Source organism: Fistularia commersonii, chromosome 13, assembly GCF_037954325.1.
Source record: "Fistularia commersonii isolate RoL2024-O1a breed Wild chromosome 13, RoL_Fcom_v1.0, whole genome shotgun sequence".
Taxonomy (NCBI): Eukaryota; Metazoa; Chordata; class Actinopteri; order Syngnathiformes; family Fistulariidae; genus Fistularia; species Fistularia commersonii.
Window position 1 is genome coordinate 15,820,433 of NC_141296.1, and position 19,122 is coordinate 15,839,554.

The 19,122-nt window shown below is 43.9% G+C and overlaps 1 protein-coding gene across 2 annotated transcripts; it reads left to right on the plus strand.

Annotated features, from left to right (window-relative positions):
• Window positions 1–1,099: 1,099 nt before the first annotated feature.
• On the plus strand, window positions 1,100–12,460 carry hars (histidyl-tRNA synthetase). Of its 2 annotated transcripts, none has more exons than XM_086158332.1 (13): window positions 1,100–1,275; window positions 3,317–3,406; window positions 3,896–4,015; window positions 4,124–4,219; window positions 5,003–5,128; window positions 5,484–5,591; window positions 5,694–5,792; window positions 7,097–7,190; window positions 7,958–8,085; window positions 8,169–8,441; window positions 8,547–8,663; window positions 10,591–10,737; window positions 11,530–12,460. In XM_086158332.1, the coding sequence occupies exons 1-13, from the start codon at window positions 1,186–1,188 to the stop codon at window positions 11,587–11,589; spliced, it is 1,548 nt and encodes a 515-aa protein (XP_086014458.1). In that variant the 5' UTR covers window positions 1,100–1,185; the 3' UTR covers window positions 11,590–12,460. The 2 variants fall into 2 exon arrangements, with proteins under 2 accessions (XP_086014458.1, XP_086014457.1); XM_086158331.1 differs by lacking the exon at window positions 1,100–1,275 and adding an exon at window positions 3,038–3,206.
• The last annotated feature ends 6,662 nt before the right edge of the window (window positions 12,461–19,122 follow it).

Consider the following 19,122-nt stretch of genomic DNA (forward strand, 5'->3'; position numbering starts at 1 on the left):
AAATGTGAGTGGCCGACCGCTCATGTTTGATAAGGCTTCTTTGCGGATTCTTCAGGTCACAATATCCCATTTGACTCCAGACATTGTCAGAAGTTGAGAAAAGAATGCAGGAAAAGCAGGAAAGGCGCTTTCTTACTGGACATCCACACAGCCAGCCTTTTCGAGTATACCACTCCGTTTGGAAAGACCAAGCCTTCCGTCTCCTAGTCTGAAGCAAATCCATTAGCGCCGGCATCGGTCTTCCCTTACTTATTATCTCCGCTTCGACTGAAAGTCCAGTTTAGAAAATTCTTTTAGTTTAGCTATATAAGCCTCCATTTTGGAAATAAAGCCAAGCAAGAGGAAAAAATGACTTTGTGGCTGCACTTGACTTACTAACTGTTTACAGTAACTTGCTATTGCAAATTCTATAATTCTTTAGCCGGGTAGTAAAAAGGCTCCGCGGCGCCCCCTTGCATGAGGCACCGTCACTGCGTGCCTCACTTAGTGTGTCTTCGCTGCTGCTTTAGGATCGCTCAGCACGAGAAACACATTACGGTTGTTGATGAAAAAAATTATACACATCAGCAAAAGTATGGAAATTTAGTTCATACATTCGTGCTTAAAATGTTTGAAAATTTTCATAGTGACATCCACAGAGACAGCAATACGGTCTCAGACGCATAGCATGGCAGGCAGTTAGCAGAATCATTGCGCAATCCATAGTGGGCTCCGCTGGCTGCCGTGTCACCACGCATACATCTCTTCTTCATATTTAAACGCTAAATATGATTTTTTTCAGTGATTTTGAAAAAAAACGACTAAAAAATTGTGAAGTTAGGTGGAAACCTCACCCTAACTGTTCCTTGATTTTGGGCATTGTCATCCCTGAAGTTGTTGTTGTCTGTTGTCTATTTATTCGTGGATTTTTATTTATTTACTAATTGTCTTGTCATCTCCTATCTTCTGCCTTTCTATCTCTATTTATATTCATATTTATTTCATTTTTTGACATTATAACTGTTACGCTGCTGTGACAAAGGAATTTCCCCTATGGGGATCACTAAAGTTTATCTTATCTTTTCTTTTACTTCCAAAACCCGGACAGGAAGTACAGCTGCTTCCGTTTCCGGCGTGGTCTCGACAGCCGCGGTGCCACAAGCTTCGGACGCAGAAGGCAGCGGGATCAAGAACTCAGGAGAAACGATGGAAGATAAAGTGCAGATACAAGAAGCTATTAAAGTCCAAGGTGAAGTGGTTCGGAAGCTGAAGGCCGAGAAGGCGGCTAAAGAGCAGGTCGGTACCGACATTTCTGTGTTTTGTCTGAAGGCAGTTCCTTGATCTCGTGGACAGTCCGTGTGGGGTAGACCCCGCTATGTGTGGGGAAATAGAAAAATAAGTCAGCAGGTCCTGCAATCGTGGGGAAGACGCCACGCAGAATTGTTTGGAACTACAGCAATAAAACAGCGGATCGTGAAAATGATTATCCTACGACAGCCCGTAGCACGATGCTGCCCCGCTGACGCACATTTGTAACGTGCCAACAACAAATTATAGCGTGGTCATTATCCACTTGTGCCCTCATATACAGGTATTTGTCACGTATTCATTTAGCAAATGGCATTGCAATGCGGTACGAGTTTTTTCAGTTTCGACTGCTAATATGAGTGATGTCCAGCTAAGTGACATACAAATCCAACAACAGCTTGCACATTGAGAGTTCACTTAGTAAACCAAGGCTGTTAATCATACGAATGCTATTTAATGAGCTTCCTTACACCATTTCACGTCGGTTCCGCTGAACGTTATTTGTTATAGTTGTTTTCATTTTAGCCCAGCCGGCTACTGGTGAGCTTGCTAGCATCGGCGCTGTGCTGACCGGCCTGCTTTACGGCCGGGCTATGAAGCTAACGTGCTAACCAGTGCGGCGGACACGGACAAGAAGGCACAACAAGAGCTCTGACACGGGACGTGGACGGGACGGGGGAACGCGGTGTCACAGTTACACGACTAATTCAAACGTTGACCTGAAGCTTGCTTTAGCTCCGTGTGGTAAGACAGCTGACGCAATATCTTGGCGTCAGCTGCAAGAGTTAAGGGATATGACAGCATCTTCATAGGCGACGTCAAGAAACCAGAGATGTGATGAGGGAACGGTGGACTTCTTCTCCACCGCATGTTTGATACAATGCTTGTCGATCGTTGATGTCTACAATACCCCAGCGTGTCTGAATGTCAGCATTTCATCCAGTTCACTGAAAAGGACGATGCATTTTCTTAGGAGATCTTCATTAAAACCATGGATTGAGTTCGATAAAAACTGTTCAAAGTCTCCTGTCGTTCATTTCCTCTTGAAATGTATCGAACGTCATGGTCCATGGTGTCGAACAATTTTACAAATTACAAAACAAAATAGTAATATTTAACCTGAGCTCCATCTGCTCATTTGTTGGATCGATTTTCTTTTCAAAGTTCATCCAAATCAATTGCTGCTGGTGAAAGCAATTTTGCTCAGCAGAGGTGCTGTGTCCGTCTCAGGTTGTCTGGCTCTCCGGCTGACACCCTCGCCGTTTGTCTGCTTAGAGAGATGGACCTTTTTCAGTATGTTGAGCACAAAAACAATACTACTTTTACCACAATGCTGTTAGTTCTGTGAACAGAAGAAGTTTGATTACTGTGGATTCAGGTCATATTGTACATGCGGGGATTGAATACAGGAGTCAAAATTGGAGCCTGTCTGTGTGTGTTTTCTCTGTGGCTACCATCAGCTGTTTTGATTGACTTGGAACATCTCGTGTTTTATCCTCCGCACCTGTGATGATGATGATGCATCATGCCCCGCCCTCCCCTAGCGCTAGGGTTGCTTACCACTTTTCTCCTGTTCTTCCCGCCTGATCCCGGATGACCCCGGCCTTCGTCACTCATCATCTACATCGTCTTCAATTCGTCTTCTACTCACCGTGCTGAATGCCCGCTGTGGCTGGCCCCTGATGATCACCCCTGGCTAATGCCTTACTTGTAATACTGGAACTGTTTGTTGCCTGATTTTTGGACTTTTTTTTTTTTGGTTTGTTTGTTTTTGCTTTTTTTTTTTTTTTTTGTTCTGCTGCTCGTGGTATGTGCCAAACATGCTGGCTATTTTTTGTGTCCGTGTCTGTTCTGGACTGGGGCGGCCCGTAACACGATTCCGATCTCTGCAATCATTTCACGGGAACACTGTGGCGCAGGTAGGCCGTGCGGCGGTGAGAATGAATTTCATGTGAATCTCATTGATTTCCAATCAAATCTCTTTGAAGAGTCCCCTAAACAATTTTGTTCTGTGGTTTGTGTGCTGTAGATTGATGAAGAAGTAGCGAAACTGCTGCAGCTGAAGGCTCAGCTTGGAGGAGATGATGGTAAACATCAGTTTGTCCTCAAAACAGCAAAGGTAAGGTCTGTCTACCGTCAAACCTGTGTTTCAGATCTAAAGGGGGAAGAGTTTATACCTACATCTTTAAACTGGTTATTCATCCGAATGTAGTAGATATGAACAGTGTAAAAATTAATACTAGACTAGCTGTTTCCTCATTAGCTCATATGAAGACTGGGGTGTGCAAGGTCTCCTATTTGTTGCTAAGGAAATATAGCAGAACAAGAGGGTGCATAATTTGGGATTGTAAGAGATTAGAAGACAGAATCCAGAACCTGGCAGAAACATGCGGTTAGGATTGATTTAATTTAGTTATGTAAGGAGTGTCATTGCCTGAACCATGCAAAACCATGAACAGTGCGACAAACGTGTGTGTGTGTGTGTGTGTGTGTGTGTGTGTGTGTGTGTGTGTGTGTGTGTGTGTGTGTGTGTGTGTGTGTGTGTGTGTGTGTGTGTGTGTGTGTGTGTGTGTGTGTGTGTGTGTGTGTGTGTGTGTGTGTGTGTCAGGGAACCAGAGACTACAACCCTAAGCAGATGGCCATCAGAGAAAAAGTTTTCAGCATCATCATCAGATGCTTTGAACGCCACGGAGCAGAAACTATAGACACACCTGTTTTTGAACTAAAGGTCAGCCTTCACATCAGCCTTATACTGAGTCACATACACATTATAGGCTCAGAAGAAAACTGAAGGTCACTCAAAGTTGAAGTTTTATCATTTGCTTTCTGGGTGTAGGAAACGTTGACGGGGAAGTATGGAGAAGACTCCAAACTAATCTACGACCTCAAAGACCAGGGAGGAGAATTGCTGTCTCTTAGATACGACCTTACTGTATCCTTAAACACAGACATCGATGGCTGTTTGTACACAGGATACACCGTTATGCTTTCAACTTTGGAAACACCCAAACCCCACTTACATTATTGACTGTTACTCTCCCTCATGTGGAATATTACTGTACGCTAGCAGGATGTACTTTAATAATGATGCCATCAACCTTGTAACAGTTATCTCAGGGAAATATAAGACAATGATCAACTCAAACAATGGAGTATAATATCTTAACATTTCAATGACGACGTCTAGAACAAAAAGGGAAGTATTCTAATTTTTACTCCACTGTCTTTTTATTTAATCCATATGTCACCATGAACAAATGAAAAGCATTAAGATGGAAACATGTCCATGCTTATGAGAAAATGTATAAGAAATACAGGAATTTTAAAGCAGAATAGCCCAAAAAACAAGATGCAAATTGTTTTGCAATCCGAAAAGGAACAAAAACAAATTTTGTAAAACATGAAAGAAATCTCTAGAAAAACACTTTGAGACATGGTGGGCATCACCTGGTGTTTTATTTAGTTTCATCATGCAGATGTCAGTGATGTGTATTGTTTCAACAGGCTCTGTGTCTCACTACTCCACGCTTAAAACAAACAAACAAACAAATAAATAAATGACTACATTTAACTGGTCCTTTAAAGTACAATGTTCTCACGTACCCTGCTGATTCTTGAGTAAACTCAGAATTCCACCAACTAAACAAAACAGACTTCAAACACTTCTAATCTTTCCTTTAAAGAAGAGAATGGTCCATGACTTGCTCATTCTCAGGTACCATTTGCTCGCTACCTGGCTATGAACAAGATAACCAACATCAAGCGCTACCACATCGCCAAGGTCTATCGAAGGGACAATCCAGCCATGACTCGTGGACGCTACAGAGAGTTTTACCAGTGTGTGAGTGATCATTAGATTCCTGTCTTTACTGTGCTAGTGATACTGCTTTTACTGTTTTTTCTTTATTCATTCTTCCCACTTCCCGTAAATTCAATTAAAAAAGCTCTTAACTGACGGTCCCAATACGGATCTGGGTTCCCCCCCTTACGTCTACCTGAGTTTTGATGTTGAAAAAATGTTTGCAAGTCAGCAGTTTGAAGTGCTTGCAAGTACTTATTCCTATGGAGGTAATTATCTATCTCACAAATGTCCCATGAAAGAGTACCCGGACTGAGATGACCTGCCACTAGAATCAGCACAGTGTCCGCCATACAGCAGTAATGTGTGTGTGTGTGTGTGTGTGTGTGTGTTTTAGGACTTTGATATTGCGGGTCAGTATGACAGCATGATCCCAGATGCCGAGTGCTTGAAGATTGTCCATGAAATTCTAAGCGAACTGGACCTTGGAGATTTCCGCATCAAGGTATATCACGTCAGCAGCAACTGACAGTCTTTCTCCCCCGCAGAGAGAATGACAATGTTGACCAGTTAAGACGTCCTCCTTTGCCTTGTATTCAATGTGCAGGTCAATGACAGACGGATTCTGGACGGGATGTTTGCGGTGTGCGGCGTGCCAGACGACAAGTTCCGGACTATCTGCTCAACCGTGGACAAACTGGACAAGGTTTGGGGAATTGGCACTGTGCCGGCACTCTTTTAAATGTTGGAGTTGGCGAAAGCTGATGGCATGTCACCTGCTTAAGGAGATCTTTTTAATACTTATTCATTCACATTTACCGCCCCAAACACCGGCCACATGTGGATAAACTGAAGTCGGGATACGCCAAGCATTCTGTCCAAAGATATAAACTGATCCTAAATGATTGATGTTGCACTCTTTTTAAAAAGTGAAGCTTATGAACCCCATTGGGCAGAAAAAGGATGTGTGTCTTAATGAAGACAAGTGTTATTACCAGTTGCAAGCTCCATGGTGATAGTTCTCTCTGGTGAGATCGTTTTTTACCAATGTAGGTTGCATAGAGGCGGGCTTCCTGCTGCCTAATGATGGAGCTACACATGGTTTTAAGGTATTGGCTGTCTGTGGCGGGTAAATGCCAGTAACCACAATACTATTAGCTTCAGCTGCTACTGGACTAGTCAGCCTTTCATGTTCAGCACAAAAGAACTGTACTTCTGATGGACTGTCAGCAAGCGTCTCCATGGATTTGGTGCCTGATCGATGAGACTCGATTGATGATTTGAATCCAAATGAGATTTTTTTTTAACCTCGTGAGACTATGGTCGTGTTGACACTATTCCCTTGTCAAACAATTTGATTGGATATCTGTCAGTTTATCAATATTACAATGATGGAAAACCAAGGGTTTGAAAAAAATGTGGAAGCTGAATATATAACTTGCCCTTTTACTTTCAAAAAGAAGACTTTTAGCTAATTTAAAAAATGTATTTATTTATTCATTTAGGTGATCCTTCATAATAAAAGTGCAATCAATATTGTGAGGATGTTGAATGTATAGAAACTGTCTGTCATTTAGAGAACATTACTCAGTTGGTCCTTCTTAGTGCTATCCACTGAATTAATGATATATCTGTGTAGATTAACTTAAAAAGAAAAGGAAGTGAATCAGCTTTGTGAAGGAGGCTACACACCGATCAGGCGTGACAATATGACCACTGGAGATTGAAGTGATTTTGTCCTCAAAGTTGATGTGTTAGAGTTGGAAAGCGTGAGGATTTGGACGAGTTTGTCAGGGCAACGTCTTCCACAAGATAAGTGGTGATTGCTTTTTTCGTTATTTTATTTTTTCTCTTATTTAATTTTAGCAGTGAATTGTAGAAAGAAATCCATTGGAGTCACAAAACAGAAACTTAAAGCTGTAAATGAGTGTGAGATGCCAAGACCATGTGCAACTTTTATTCTGTTCACTTATACCATCTAAGTGAACCATGTTTCACCTTCTTCATCAGATGCCATGGGAAGAGGTGAAGAGGGAGATGGTCAATGAAAAGGGCTTGTCGGAAGAGGCCGCAGACCAGATCGGGGAGTACGTCAGTTTGCAGGGTGAGACGAAAAGCGTTGACTCTGTAGAGCTGTTGAACATCAAGCTGTTTATAAACTGGTGTCTTTAGGACTGTGTTTATTTCAAGTTTCATCACCAAACTGATTGCCCACATGGACTACTCAGGGTGTGGATTTTACTTCAGACTATCCTTCAGGTCTGCGGCCCAGACGGATCTGTAATGGAAGTGGGATATTGAGGATTATATCCTAAGAAATCTTAAAAAGAGAAGAACTGAAGGGAGTTAGATGGAGGCAGGTGATTGGCTGTGGTGACACCTGAAGAGAACAGCTGGAGGGAAAAGATGAAGAAGAAAAGGAAGCAGGCCATGCAGCAATGAGTTTTCATGCTCACTGAGTGATCATGAACGAGATTCAGGCAGAGAGCACTGAAGAGCTGCCACTCCGTATTCTTTCTGAAACTAAAAATGCAGGCCTCCACCCGGTCCGGGGAAACAGTTCAACAATGTGATGTACACTTTGCAGATAGTCATCTGCCCCTATGCCTTCATGTCCGAGTTTTACAGTCATACCGTAGAATATGTAAATTTGTAGAAAAGGCACCTAATTTGGTGCAGATGAATAAAATCCATTCTATATACTCCCTTTTCTGTAGATGATCACACTTGTTTTAAACCCTGATTTATTAAGTTTGGGTAGAGACCCCCACCCTTTTAACCGCAATCCCCTAGTCACATTCACACGGCCTCCTCGTGTGACTGCAGTTTGTAGTACAGCGTAGCCTTTTACAATCTCTGCTTGCTTTGCAGGCGGGATGGACTTAGCAGAGCGCCTTCTTCAGGACCAGAAGTTATCTCAGAATAAGCAGGCCTGTGCTGGCCTGTCAGACATAAAGCTGTTATTCAGCTACCTGCAGCTCTTCCAGGTCACTGACAAGGTGGGACAAAGCCACCCCACTCAGTATTTCTGTATGAACTTTGGCCGTTGCCTCCGCTTACGCATTCCTGCTGTTGTGTCCAGGTGGTGTTTGACCTCAGTCTGGCTCGGGGTCTGGACTACTACACAGGAGTCATATATGAAGCGGTGTTGACTCAGGCAGGCGTTGTTGCGGTCTCCTCTGAAGTCCAGAATGGGACACCTGCAGAGGAGAGTGTCAGCGTCGGCAGCGTGGCAGGAGGCGGGCGCTACGACGGGCTGGTGGGCATGTTTGACCCCAAAGGCAGGAAAGTGCCATGTGTGGGCGTCAGCATCGGCATTGAGAGGGTTTTCTCCATCATGGAACAAAAGGCTGAGGTAGGGAGCCACAGATTAAGTATCAGTTCAAAGCCATACACCGTCTTCAAATGATCACATTTTTGCCCCTTAAATCACAACGGGTGTAATACTGATGTTACCCAGGCTTCTATGGAAAAAGTTCGCACAACAAAAGTGCAGATCATGGTGGCGTCTGCACAGAAGAACTTACTGGAGGAGAGGCTGAAACTGGTCAGTGAACTCTGGAATGCAGGCATCAAGGTTTGTATGACTGTTTTCTGTGCTCTTTTTGTCTACTGACAGTAATCGTACTAATGCTAACTTCTCTTAGAGTCAAGTTTTGTCTCTGAAATGTCTGCATTAGCTGATCCCTTTACCCCAGTGTCTTTCCAGGGATTGGTTATGTGCTCTTTCTACATGAAACATCTGCACTTAAGTAAGTTAATCTGCACAGAACTGGCAGCAGTGAAGCGAGTGAGGAAATGAAAACAGCCCAGTGTTCTACTTCTAATTTTCTTTCCATACAAAAGCCAGCACTCATTAGGGAATCATTTCACTTGGTTTGTGGAGGTTCTCAGTCATCCAAGTCATGGTGAATTCTCGTCGACATCTTCTTGTCTTGGCAACTGGACCTAAATTTCTTCACCTGAAAAGGTTTCACCCTTCATCCGAGAGCCTTCTTCTTCTAATGACCTATGGGAAGTTTCCAAAATATAAGGGCGCCTCAGACACAACCGTTAGCCAACGTACGACGCCATATGGGATCAATACCAAGATGGATTTGCACACACGGACCACGCTCATCTGCACCCTCCAAACAAGTAGGAAGGGCCCACCACCAGGAGCATCCCCCGACAACGTCCGAATGAGCCTCAGTTCATATGTTCCAACGGGTTTCGTCTTTTGTCCGGCTTTTCCTTTTTTACATTTCAATCCAGGTACAGTAACCCCTCGTTTATTGTGTGGGTTATGTTCTAAAAGTAACCCGCAGTAAGCCAAACTCGCGAAGTAGTCAGCCCTTGCTGGCAGGAAATGGGGGTGACACTGCATGAACAGCACTTGTCGATGGCCCGAGATCCTCCTCCTCTTTGGTGACAGCGATGACATTCATGACGGCAAAGGTTTCATAAAGTTTTTTAGCTTTTGTGTGGATAACGTTGGTATCCAGCATAATGTTCTTTTTCCTGCAGTCATTAATCCACATCCTTACAATGGTCGTGTTGAGAACAGTCCCAACCCTTTTGCATCCTTGTTAAAAGTTATTGCTGCTGTTGTCATGTTATTTTCTTTCCCTTTTATGCAATGAACCGATGATTCATTTATTCCATAATGGCGCCCTACAGCCGCATAGCTTCTACCTTCATTCAGCATGTCCAGGAGTTTAACTTTTTCTGTGATAGTTAACATCTTCCTCTTCCTTTTGGGCGCGTCGTCAGGTGCCTTTTCCGGTGCAGAACGTTTCATCGGCATTGTGGATTTTGTCATGGAGAAAATTTGCAAATGTAAATTTGGCAAGGTTTACAGAGACAAGGCGTGGAGATTGTTGACATGTTCTTTAGCCAATTAGGATGCAGAACACAACATACTGTACTGTAAAAAAAAAAAAAAAAAACATTAAAAAACTGCGAAACCGTGATGCCGCAAAAGGTGAACCGTGTTATAGCGAGGGTTTACTGTAATGCCATTAAATTGCTGTTTTGTCCCAACAAATGACACCCCATTAGCATAATAACCCTCCTTACACCCAGTTTCTTTAGATCAACTCTTCCACTTACATTACAAGCCACCATAATCGAGACTCATCCAAAAAGTGGCAGTTATATTCGGAAACCCTCCATAGGTCATTGGAACTAAAGAAGCCTCTCGAATGGTTTCTCTTGAAGATGTTTCACCCCTCCTCCAAGTCCAGGGGCCAAGACAACAAGAATTGTTCAACAAGAATTCACTTCACTTGCTCAATTAGATAACCTTTTTGCAGAACCACGCCATCTGCAAAAAGCACAGGCGCAGTCCTAAGATCACCACCCTGGACCCCCTCTACGGCTGCGCCTGGAATTTGTGTCCATGAAGGTTCCCTGGGCACCCCTGTTGGAGTCCAACCCTCACTGGACTTTCAACATTGAACTTGTCGGTGATGTAACCTGCTCCACAGAAGTCATTTTTAGTTGTGTGTCTGTACTTGTTCTAGGCAGAGGTGATGCACAAGAAGAACCCCAAACTGCTGAGTCAGCTGCAACACTGTGAGGAGTCAGGGATCCCTCTGGTGGCCATACTGGGAGAACAGGAGTTAAAAGACGGGGTGGTCAAACTCCGAGTGGTGGCTAGCAGAGAGGAGGTGCGATACTTCTGGCTTATTGGGGATCATGGGAGTGTTGAGATGCTAGAGTTGTTGTACCCATTGGATACTTGTCTCTTCATTCCCTCAAAAACTTAAATGTATTCATTGACTTTTTCTTAGCCTGGCTTAAAAAAAAGGCATGCTGACAGTGCTTCATTCAACACAAAGTCATCATTATGGGGTCTCAATTCACAATTAGTACCTTTCACATACCGATGGCCATGGCAAATACATTGCTGCTCAGTTTTAATGTGTTGAATCTGCCAAAAGGAACTTTTCTGCTAACACAACTCCAAAGTAGTTTGGAAATGCACCTTACATTTTGACAAATACCTTGGCCTCAAAGTAGCAAATAAGAAAAAAAAAAATTCAGATGTTTCAAGGTGCTGTAGTGTTTCTACTTTTTTCTATTCTGAGATGAGAATGAGATGAGAACAACTTTATTCATCCCGAAGGAAATTGTTGTGCCAGAGTCTCAAGTAAAAACGTAACAGTAATAGATAATGGTAGGAAGGAGGAAGAATAAGAAATACAATGAAATATAAATTGTCTTAACTGTTAACTACAAAGATTATTCTGCAAATGTTGTCCCACTGGGTCATACTAGAAGTCCTCAGAAGGACCTTCAGCTGAGTGGCTTGGAAAAATATAGATCAGTTTAATCCGTGTTTTTTCTAAAACAGAAAGAAGCCATGTTAGGCAAACTCTGACTCTAAATAGATGTGTCTGGACAGTTGTGACAAGAATGTCGGTCCTTGAATAACCTATTTTCTTGTTTGGAATCCACAGATTGATATATCCCGAGCTGACCTCATAGACGAGATCAGGAAGAGGACGTCCGAGGCGTAGCCCGATTTATCCATCCAGCTCAGCCAGCTCATCAGTAGATCATCCATTTAATGTAAAGATGTTGAGGTCCATGAAAATGGTGTTCCAGAGCTGGGCAAAGAACCCAAGATCAGCTTTCCTTCATCACCAAAACAAGATGAAGGCAAAGCGATGGTCAGATATGTTTCCCTTACATTATTCTAATTTCAAAACAGTGACAATGGTTCTGACCGCATTCTGGTGACAAACCCCAAAACGGCTGGTGATGGAGCCAATCCAGTTTTAGGTGTGAAAAGGAACATCACATGAAAAGTTTTACCAGTTCAAAGAACTCATCCAATGTCATCAAACAAGTAAATCAGTCTATCAATATCCTGAATTATGATTTTTGAGTTGGTCTATGTAAAAAACAAGACACTTGACAAAGGTGGCTTTTCCAGATGGAGCCTCCTCATCAGGTTCCTCTAGAGACCGGAGGAGGATTTTCTCAAATGCCATGTATAAAAACAGCTCTCATTACAAATCTGCAAAGATTAAACGCTTCTGGAAAAAAAACGTGTTTTTTTTTCCTCAACTCACTGTATTTTGTGTCGCACATGTGCACGTTCAGTCATTCCGTATTGAGGGGCCGCAGAAACAAATGTGCAGCTTAAAATGTTAATACATTATACATTATTATCTTGGTTGAAATCTCAAAACCTAGTTTTGAAGGATCAAGTTTTTCATACTTAGATGTGATTAAGGTTCCAAATGAGAGATGGCAGCAGATACCGATGCATGTTTCCTGTTATCACAGGAATAGCGGTTTGGATTGGCTGCAACTGCATGTCAGAAAAAACCAAATTCACATTTTATCATATTATCTTTTTTATTAAAAGTATCTCATGACAAATCAGTGTCTTATATAGTTGTTTGATCATCAGTCTTGTGTGGCCAGTGTGGCTCTGGCACCACCAGCATACCATAGATGTGTATTCTAAAGCGAAGAGGCATTAAGTCATTGCAGTGAGTTGGAATGACGGCGTGGTGGTAGGAATGAGAAGTTCTTCGAAGTTTGCCTTCCACTGACCCGCAACGTCCCGAGTTGAGGCCGCCAGTGCCCCCTGTGCTGCTTCCCTCTCCCCGTCTGCCGGTTAATGACCCAGACTCTTCATGGCCTCTTCCCATGCACAAAGGCCCAATAGGACTACTTGTTCAGTTTGTCGGTCCCTCACCGCCAGTGTCCATCAGGCTCAAGTGCGAGTCCCGTGGCAGGAATGATTCACCGTACACCCTCTCCTCAGGTCTGTGTGTATATACTGTATAGGTATCTTTTTTTTTTTTTTTTTTTTTTTTCTAAGGTCAGGAGATCTGACGAAAGTTTGTTCCCATTTATTGGAGAAACTATTAATTTTTCATTTTCCTCCATTATATTTGAACTATAATTCAAGGAGCACTATTTACATTGTTTTCATTAAGGGACGCACAGTGATGCAGGGGTTAGAGCTTCCTCCTCACCACATGAAGGTCCTTGGTCGGATTCCTACGGGGTGGACTTTCTGTGTCATCTGAGGTCAATACATTTCCCAGATGTGAATGTGAGGGTGATTGGTTTCTACATGAGGCCCTGTGACTGGTCCAGGGTGAACCCCCCCTCTCAATCAATGACAGCTGCGATAGGCTCCATCAACCCCGTGACCCCTGAGGACAGTAGATGATAAATGAATGGATGAATTAATTCCTTAGTGTTTTACAATATAAAAAAAGTTAAGAACTGTGGCAAAGCTAAGTATGTGCAAATATTTCTGTGTGTGTGCGGGAGTTTTACAGAACAGATATAAGTACCAGAGAGATGTGGCGTTTGAGTCTATGGAGGGGAAAAGTCTGAAGTGACCATAACTTGGAGCAGTGCAGGCTTCAACTGAAAGGCACTTGTGCTGCATGTTTGCATTGTGCAGAGAGGTGGCAGTATTAGACTGTAGAATAAGATCTACAGACCGTGGCCTTTGTGAGTCACGACATTCCCGGGTACGACACTTTGCAATAACTTGTCCAGCTCATGAAAGATCCCTGAGTTAAATGTCGTCACCTCCTGGGCTCCCATCATGCTGAGGGCATGAATATGTCCAAACCCCAGACTGTGCATCTACGGGCCGGTCAGCCACGGAGCCGAAATGTATAGGAGCCCTATCGTGGGGTTTAGAGAGGCTTGCAACCTGTGTCCCTGTATCCGGGGGAGGCTCCTCATCTGCTGTCTCCTTCCATGAGGCTTCTAAATCGGTCTGCAAATGTGTTTCGAGACATCAGTATGTCTGAGCAGCCTTCACACGTCGGTCTTCACTGAAATAACATTGGTTTCTGAAATAACACTGACAGCTCTGCCTGACTGAAAGAAAGGACCTGCAATCTGATATTTGACTTTTTATGGCACTTTTCATTCAACATGAAGTACAACAAACTACTGGTGTTTGACTCTGCTCTCTCATAAAAGGGTCTCCTTGTCTTTGCACTAATAATTTCCCTGAAGATGTCGGAGTGAAACTTTGGTTGCATGTCGGAGAGTTGTCTGCCTTGCAGACTCCCTCCTGTTGCGTTAGCCTGAGCCTGTCATTTTGCGTTTAAAAAAAAAAACAGAAAATGTTGGATCGATTCTTGGCGCTTTTGTCTCCAAACATCCAGCAGCAGAAAGATGGGAGTTCAGACACGACCTAGATTTAGAGTACCGGATAATCCGAGTGAGTAGTTGAATGGACGGAAGAAGAAAAAAAACAATTTGAGACCTGAGTTACTGACTGCTGTATATTCAGATTGTGTGTTTGTGTCTGTGAGTGGATGCACCACTGGCGTTACTCCGAGGGTTTACTGATCAAGCGGCCCCCTTTCTCCCAGCCTGGATCGACGGCGTGCAGCTCGCTGAAGCAGCAGCTTCGGAAATGAAAAACAACAAAAACACTGATGACTTTTATGGATTTTTTCAGATGATGCCTCGGCGGCGGGATGTGCTCTGACTGGTCGGCTGCAAGAAGAGGGACAGGGAAAAGGGAAGGGGAGGAAAGAAGGGAGATGAGGTGATATTTTAGAAAGGCGATGGAGTGGAATGGAGATGGAAAGATAGCCAAGAAGAAGGAGAGGAGAGAGGGGAAGGGCAGAGGAGCAAATCAAGTGTTTCTCTGCCACGTCCGTCTCCTTTTGTCCCCAGAAGAGCTCTTCATCTTTAAGTATCTGGAATGTAAGTGAGTTACTGCGGGCTATCTCCTCCGAGCAGATAAGCTGACCAGGAGGCTTTCAGGGCAATCACATCTGCATGAAGGTCCGGGGCCTTTTTATTGACCATCCCGGAGCTCCCACAGAGTTAATGCAGAGTTTGCATTTCCTGGCTGTCTGTTAGCGTAACGTTTAATTTCAGCTCTTTTCAGATGGTTGCTAAGTTACTCTGCCGGTTCACATCAACATTGTTTTTATTGCAGTGAGCAAATGGACCACAGATCAGCTCACTGGGTCTTTGTGTGCCAGTCTCACGACGTCCCACTGGGAGGCCGCTGCTAATTGATGTGTGTTTGTGGCGTGACTGTGCAGGTAAGGTGTGTGAATGCACCAATCTGTCAGCAGGGCTCGCTGCCTTTATAAAGAATTTAAGGATGTAAAACGGAAGTATTTTGCACAGTGATCCAAATGGGTTTGAATCCTACCACACAGCTGCTGGCCTTTTGATTGTGAATTTAGAACAGACGTACTCTAAACATACAGACACACACAGAGCGCCCCCTGCCGTGACTGCTTTCTGAACAAGGTGTGCTCGTTTGGGACAAAATGAAACAGGCCAGCAGTGTGCAGGAGTGTGAGGGAGTGAGTAAGTGAGTGAATGACTGAATCATTGATCACTGATATTCCAGAGAATCCCAGGGCCACATCAAGGTCTCACTGAGCTTTATTCTGCTTCACCAGACTGGGCACATTGATACCCAGGAATATTAACCCAGGGAGAGACAGCCTGTCTCTGTATGTTGCTATTAAAATGTTTAAACATTTTTTCTACATGAACTATGTTTCCAATGAACAGTTTTTTTTGTCAACAACTGCATGTGTGTTACTAGTTTCTTGTGCCGGGTAATCATAAAACAGCTGCAAACTAAGTGAGGCACGCAGTTCCCTTGCCTCATCGAAGTCAGTACCTCACTGCCTGTCACTGATATACATTATGCATATAAAAGTGTAAAGTTGATGTCTTAGCAGGTTGTGAGGATCTGCACCTGAAATGTCTTTCACCGTCTTGACCTATCTATCTATCTATCTATCTATCTATCTATCTATCTATCTATCTATCTATCTATCTATCTATCTATCTATCTATCTATCTATCCATCCATCCATCCATCCATCCATCCATCCATCCATCCATCCATCCATCTATCTATCTATCTATCTATCTATCTATCTATCTATCTATCTATCTATCTATCTATCTATCTATCTATCTATCCATCCCTCCCTCCCTTCCTCCCTCCCTCCCTCCAAGAGTTTGGTTGAGAAAGACATATCCAAATGTCCAAATCTTGTAGCTCTGGCAAGGACAGGCAATGCCTCTCTATCTCTATCTCTGTATCTCCAGCGTGGAGACGGCAGCTGGTAAACCCTCCTATGAAATGTGTTCACATGAAAGCACTTGTTCTACAGCCGGATGACTTTTGGATTCACAAGTGAAAGTGTTAATTGCAGCTTTGCCGTGTTCTTGCTCGGGTTGGTCCACGGGTGGTCGCCTCCCACCGGACTCTACACTCTTCTCCCCGCCGGCAGACTTTGGAGGGGCATCTTCCACAACCCTGTGTGCGATGGATTTAAGATCTGATGCAGCTGCTGTGGACAATCATCTGCTGTTCTTGAGCATCCGGGCAAAGAGAGGCTTTCCCTCTTGCAAGAACTTACACAGATTTTTGACGTCCCTTCTCTCCCTCCCTTTGCAGAGGAGCAGCAGAATCCCCTCAATGGGCTATGGAGCTTGATGGAGCCGCCGCTTTTGGGACGATCATTAGAGGTAATGCAGTCTAATTGGCTCTGCAGCAAGCGGCTGCTCCTCTAAGTGGGCCCTCATTAAATAATCTATTCTGATTTAGGATCATCACTTATAACACTTTATTTAATTTTGTTTGCAAACGAAAAGTCAAAATATGAGATTCCAAGTGTCCACCATGGAATATGCTTATTGACTTTCAGCAGTCAAAGTGAAATATAAAGTGATTGAAGATGTTTGTGCTACAAATGAGCAGGAATGTCAGCAGTGAAGCTTAGATTGAAGAGATGCTTTCCCAGCATGCAAGTAAAGGACATGTTTTGGAGGACGATACGACTCCCAACCTCCAGCGGTCAGAGGGCGAAAACTCCCCTACAGTTCATTGGAACTGAAGAAGCTTCTCAGATGAGAGGAGGAATGTCTTCGTGGGAAGAAATCAAGTCCAGTTGCCAATAAGATTTTGACAAGGATCAACCAGAACCTGCATTGACATTTTCAGGGTGGCCATGCCTCCTGTCTTCTCAGTGTCTCCAAACCAAACAACACGGCTGCTCTCACCTCTGCCTTCTCCACCTTTCCTTTCATTCTGGCTGACACTCCTCTGAGCAGGTGGAGAAGAGGTGGAGAAACATGTGAAAGCAGGTTGCAATGGAACAGGTGGAGAAAATAGAATTCTATTCTATTCTATTTTCCCCACCCCCTCCATTGCTCTGGACTGCTGACCCTAAATTGAATTCCTCCACCTTCTTCATCTCCAGCCCCTGACGCCTCACCGTTCCACTTGGTTTCATCTCATTCACACACATGTATTCTGTCTTGGTGACGCTCACCTCTACACCTCCACCTCTCTAGATTTTCTTCCACCTTCTTCCTCTCTGCTCTCACTACAGATCACGATGTCGTCCGCAAACATCGGAGACTCCTGTCTGACCTCACCTATCAGCCTGTTCATCACCACTGCAAACAAGACGAAGCTCAGAGCCTGTTGCACTCCTATCTCCCTGTTGCACTTCGATCTCCACTGCAAATAAAAAGAAAAGTTTCAGATTATAGTAAAAGCCATCAATTAGCTGGATTTAATTAATTTGTATCTAATTGTAGTGGAATCAGAGACATCCCCCCTTTGGTGGGGGTCATGTGGAAATGCCAGTGCTATTTTTCCACACAACCTGGGCCAAGTATTTCAGGCAAAGTACCACGAAAAGAGCCAACGATCAAACCCGAGAAGGACAATCACGTTGCCGGGGCAACACAAGGGTAAGGTGTGTTTCAATGCGCCTCGCAACAGCTTCCTTTCTTTCTTTCTCTCTCTGCCCTGCTCAAACACTGTGAGTTGGAGAGGCGGGGATTGGGATTGAACGGCCAACCTATGAGCCTTCGGAGCCTCACAACCCTCCATCATCATCGGAGTCATCATGTTCATCATCTTCATCATCATCAGCTGCACCCTTGATTATCCACTGGCAGGAAGTGGAAAGATTCATGAATGTCTCATGTCATCTTCCTCAGAGTCAAATTAGTTTGTGAAAATCTGTCAGTCTGTCGCTAAGCAGCTGACACTTCTTGGTGACAGCAGATCCTTTGCCGCAGGGCCATGTTTGACACACACACACACGCACACACACACACGCACACACACACAAACACACACACTCTGTCATACATACATACAGACACACCCCACACACGCTCACTCACGCACACCACACATAGACATACACCACACACACACCACACACAAACACACACACAGGCCAAAACCATCATACATGCCAGGACCTCAAATTGTCCGTGTGAGCGTGCATGCCTCCTCTGTGCACCGAGTCTCTCACTTTCTTTTTGCACTTCCCTCTTCCCTGCGCACAGCTGTGCTCGCCGCCTCCTTCGCCTGAACATCAGCGGGGGTGATCTCTCTTCCCCAGCCTCACCTGAGGCTGTGCCGCAAGCGCCGGCAATCTGTCGGCTGTCACTCTCCATCACTCCTCCATCCTCATTCCCCTCTGATGCACATAGGGCAGGGCCCAGCTGTGACTCTTAAAAGACTTTCACATCAACTTCGGTTTTCTGACTGCAATTTAACAGCTGCGTGGTGATGAAGGGACCTTGCTGTTGATGCTGATGCTGACGCCGACCAGGGCATCTCAGCATGCTCAGCTGTCGCCGCCATCTTGATTTGCTTAGGACCACCTCGCATATTGAAGATAATTGAAAGAAATGTTGTGGATGAGGTCGAGAGCATTTAAAGACTGTCCTGTGTGCTGGAGCTTCCGGTTCACACTGAAATAAGGTTGTAGAGGAGTGTGATGAAATACTTCTGTGGTTGAGAAGGAAACCCTATCTGAGTGAACATGCGGTTTTTGTCAGGACACCAAAAACAAACTTAATCTATGGACAATAAATGCAACCATAAGAATTGCAAATAATTTCTGGATTTCCTAAGAAATATTGAGACAAAAATCTTGTGCAAACCATGGGTTTCGTTTGATGGAAGTTTTATTTATTTGTTTATTTTATGGTGATATCCAGTGGTGTATTCATTAAAAAGATTGTGGCCGTTAAACTGATCT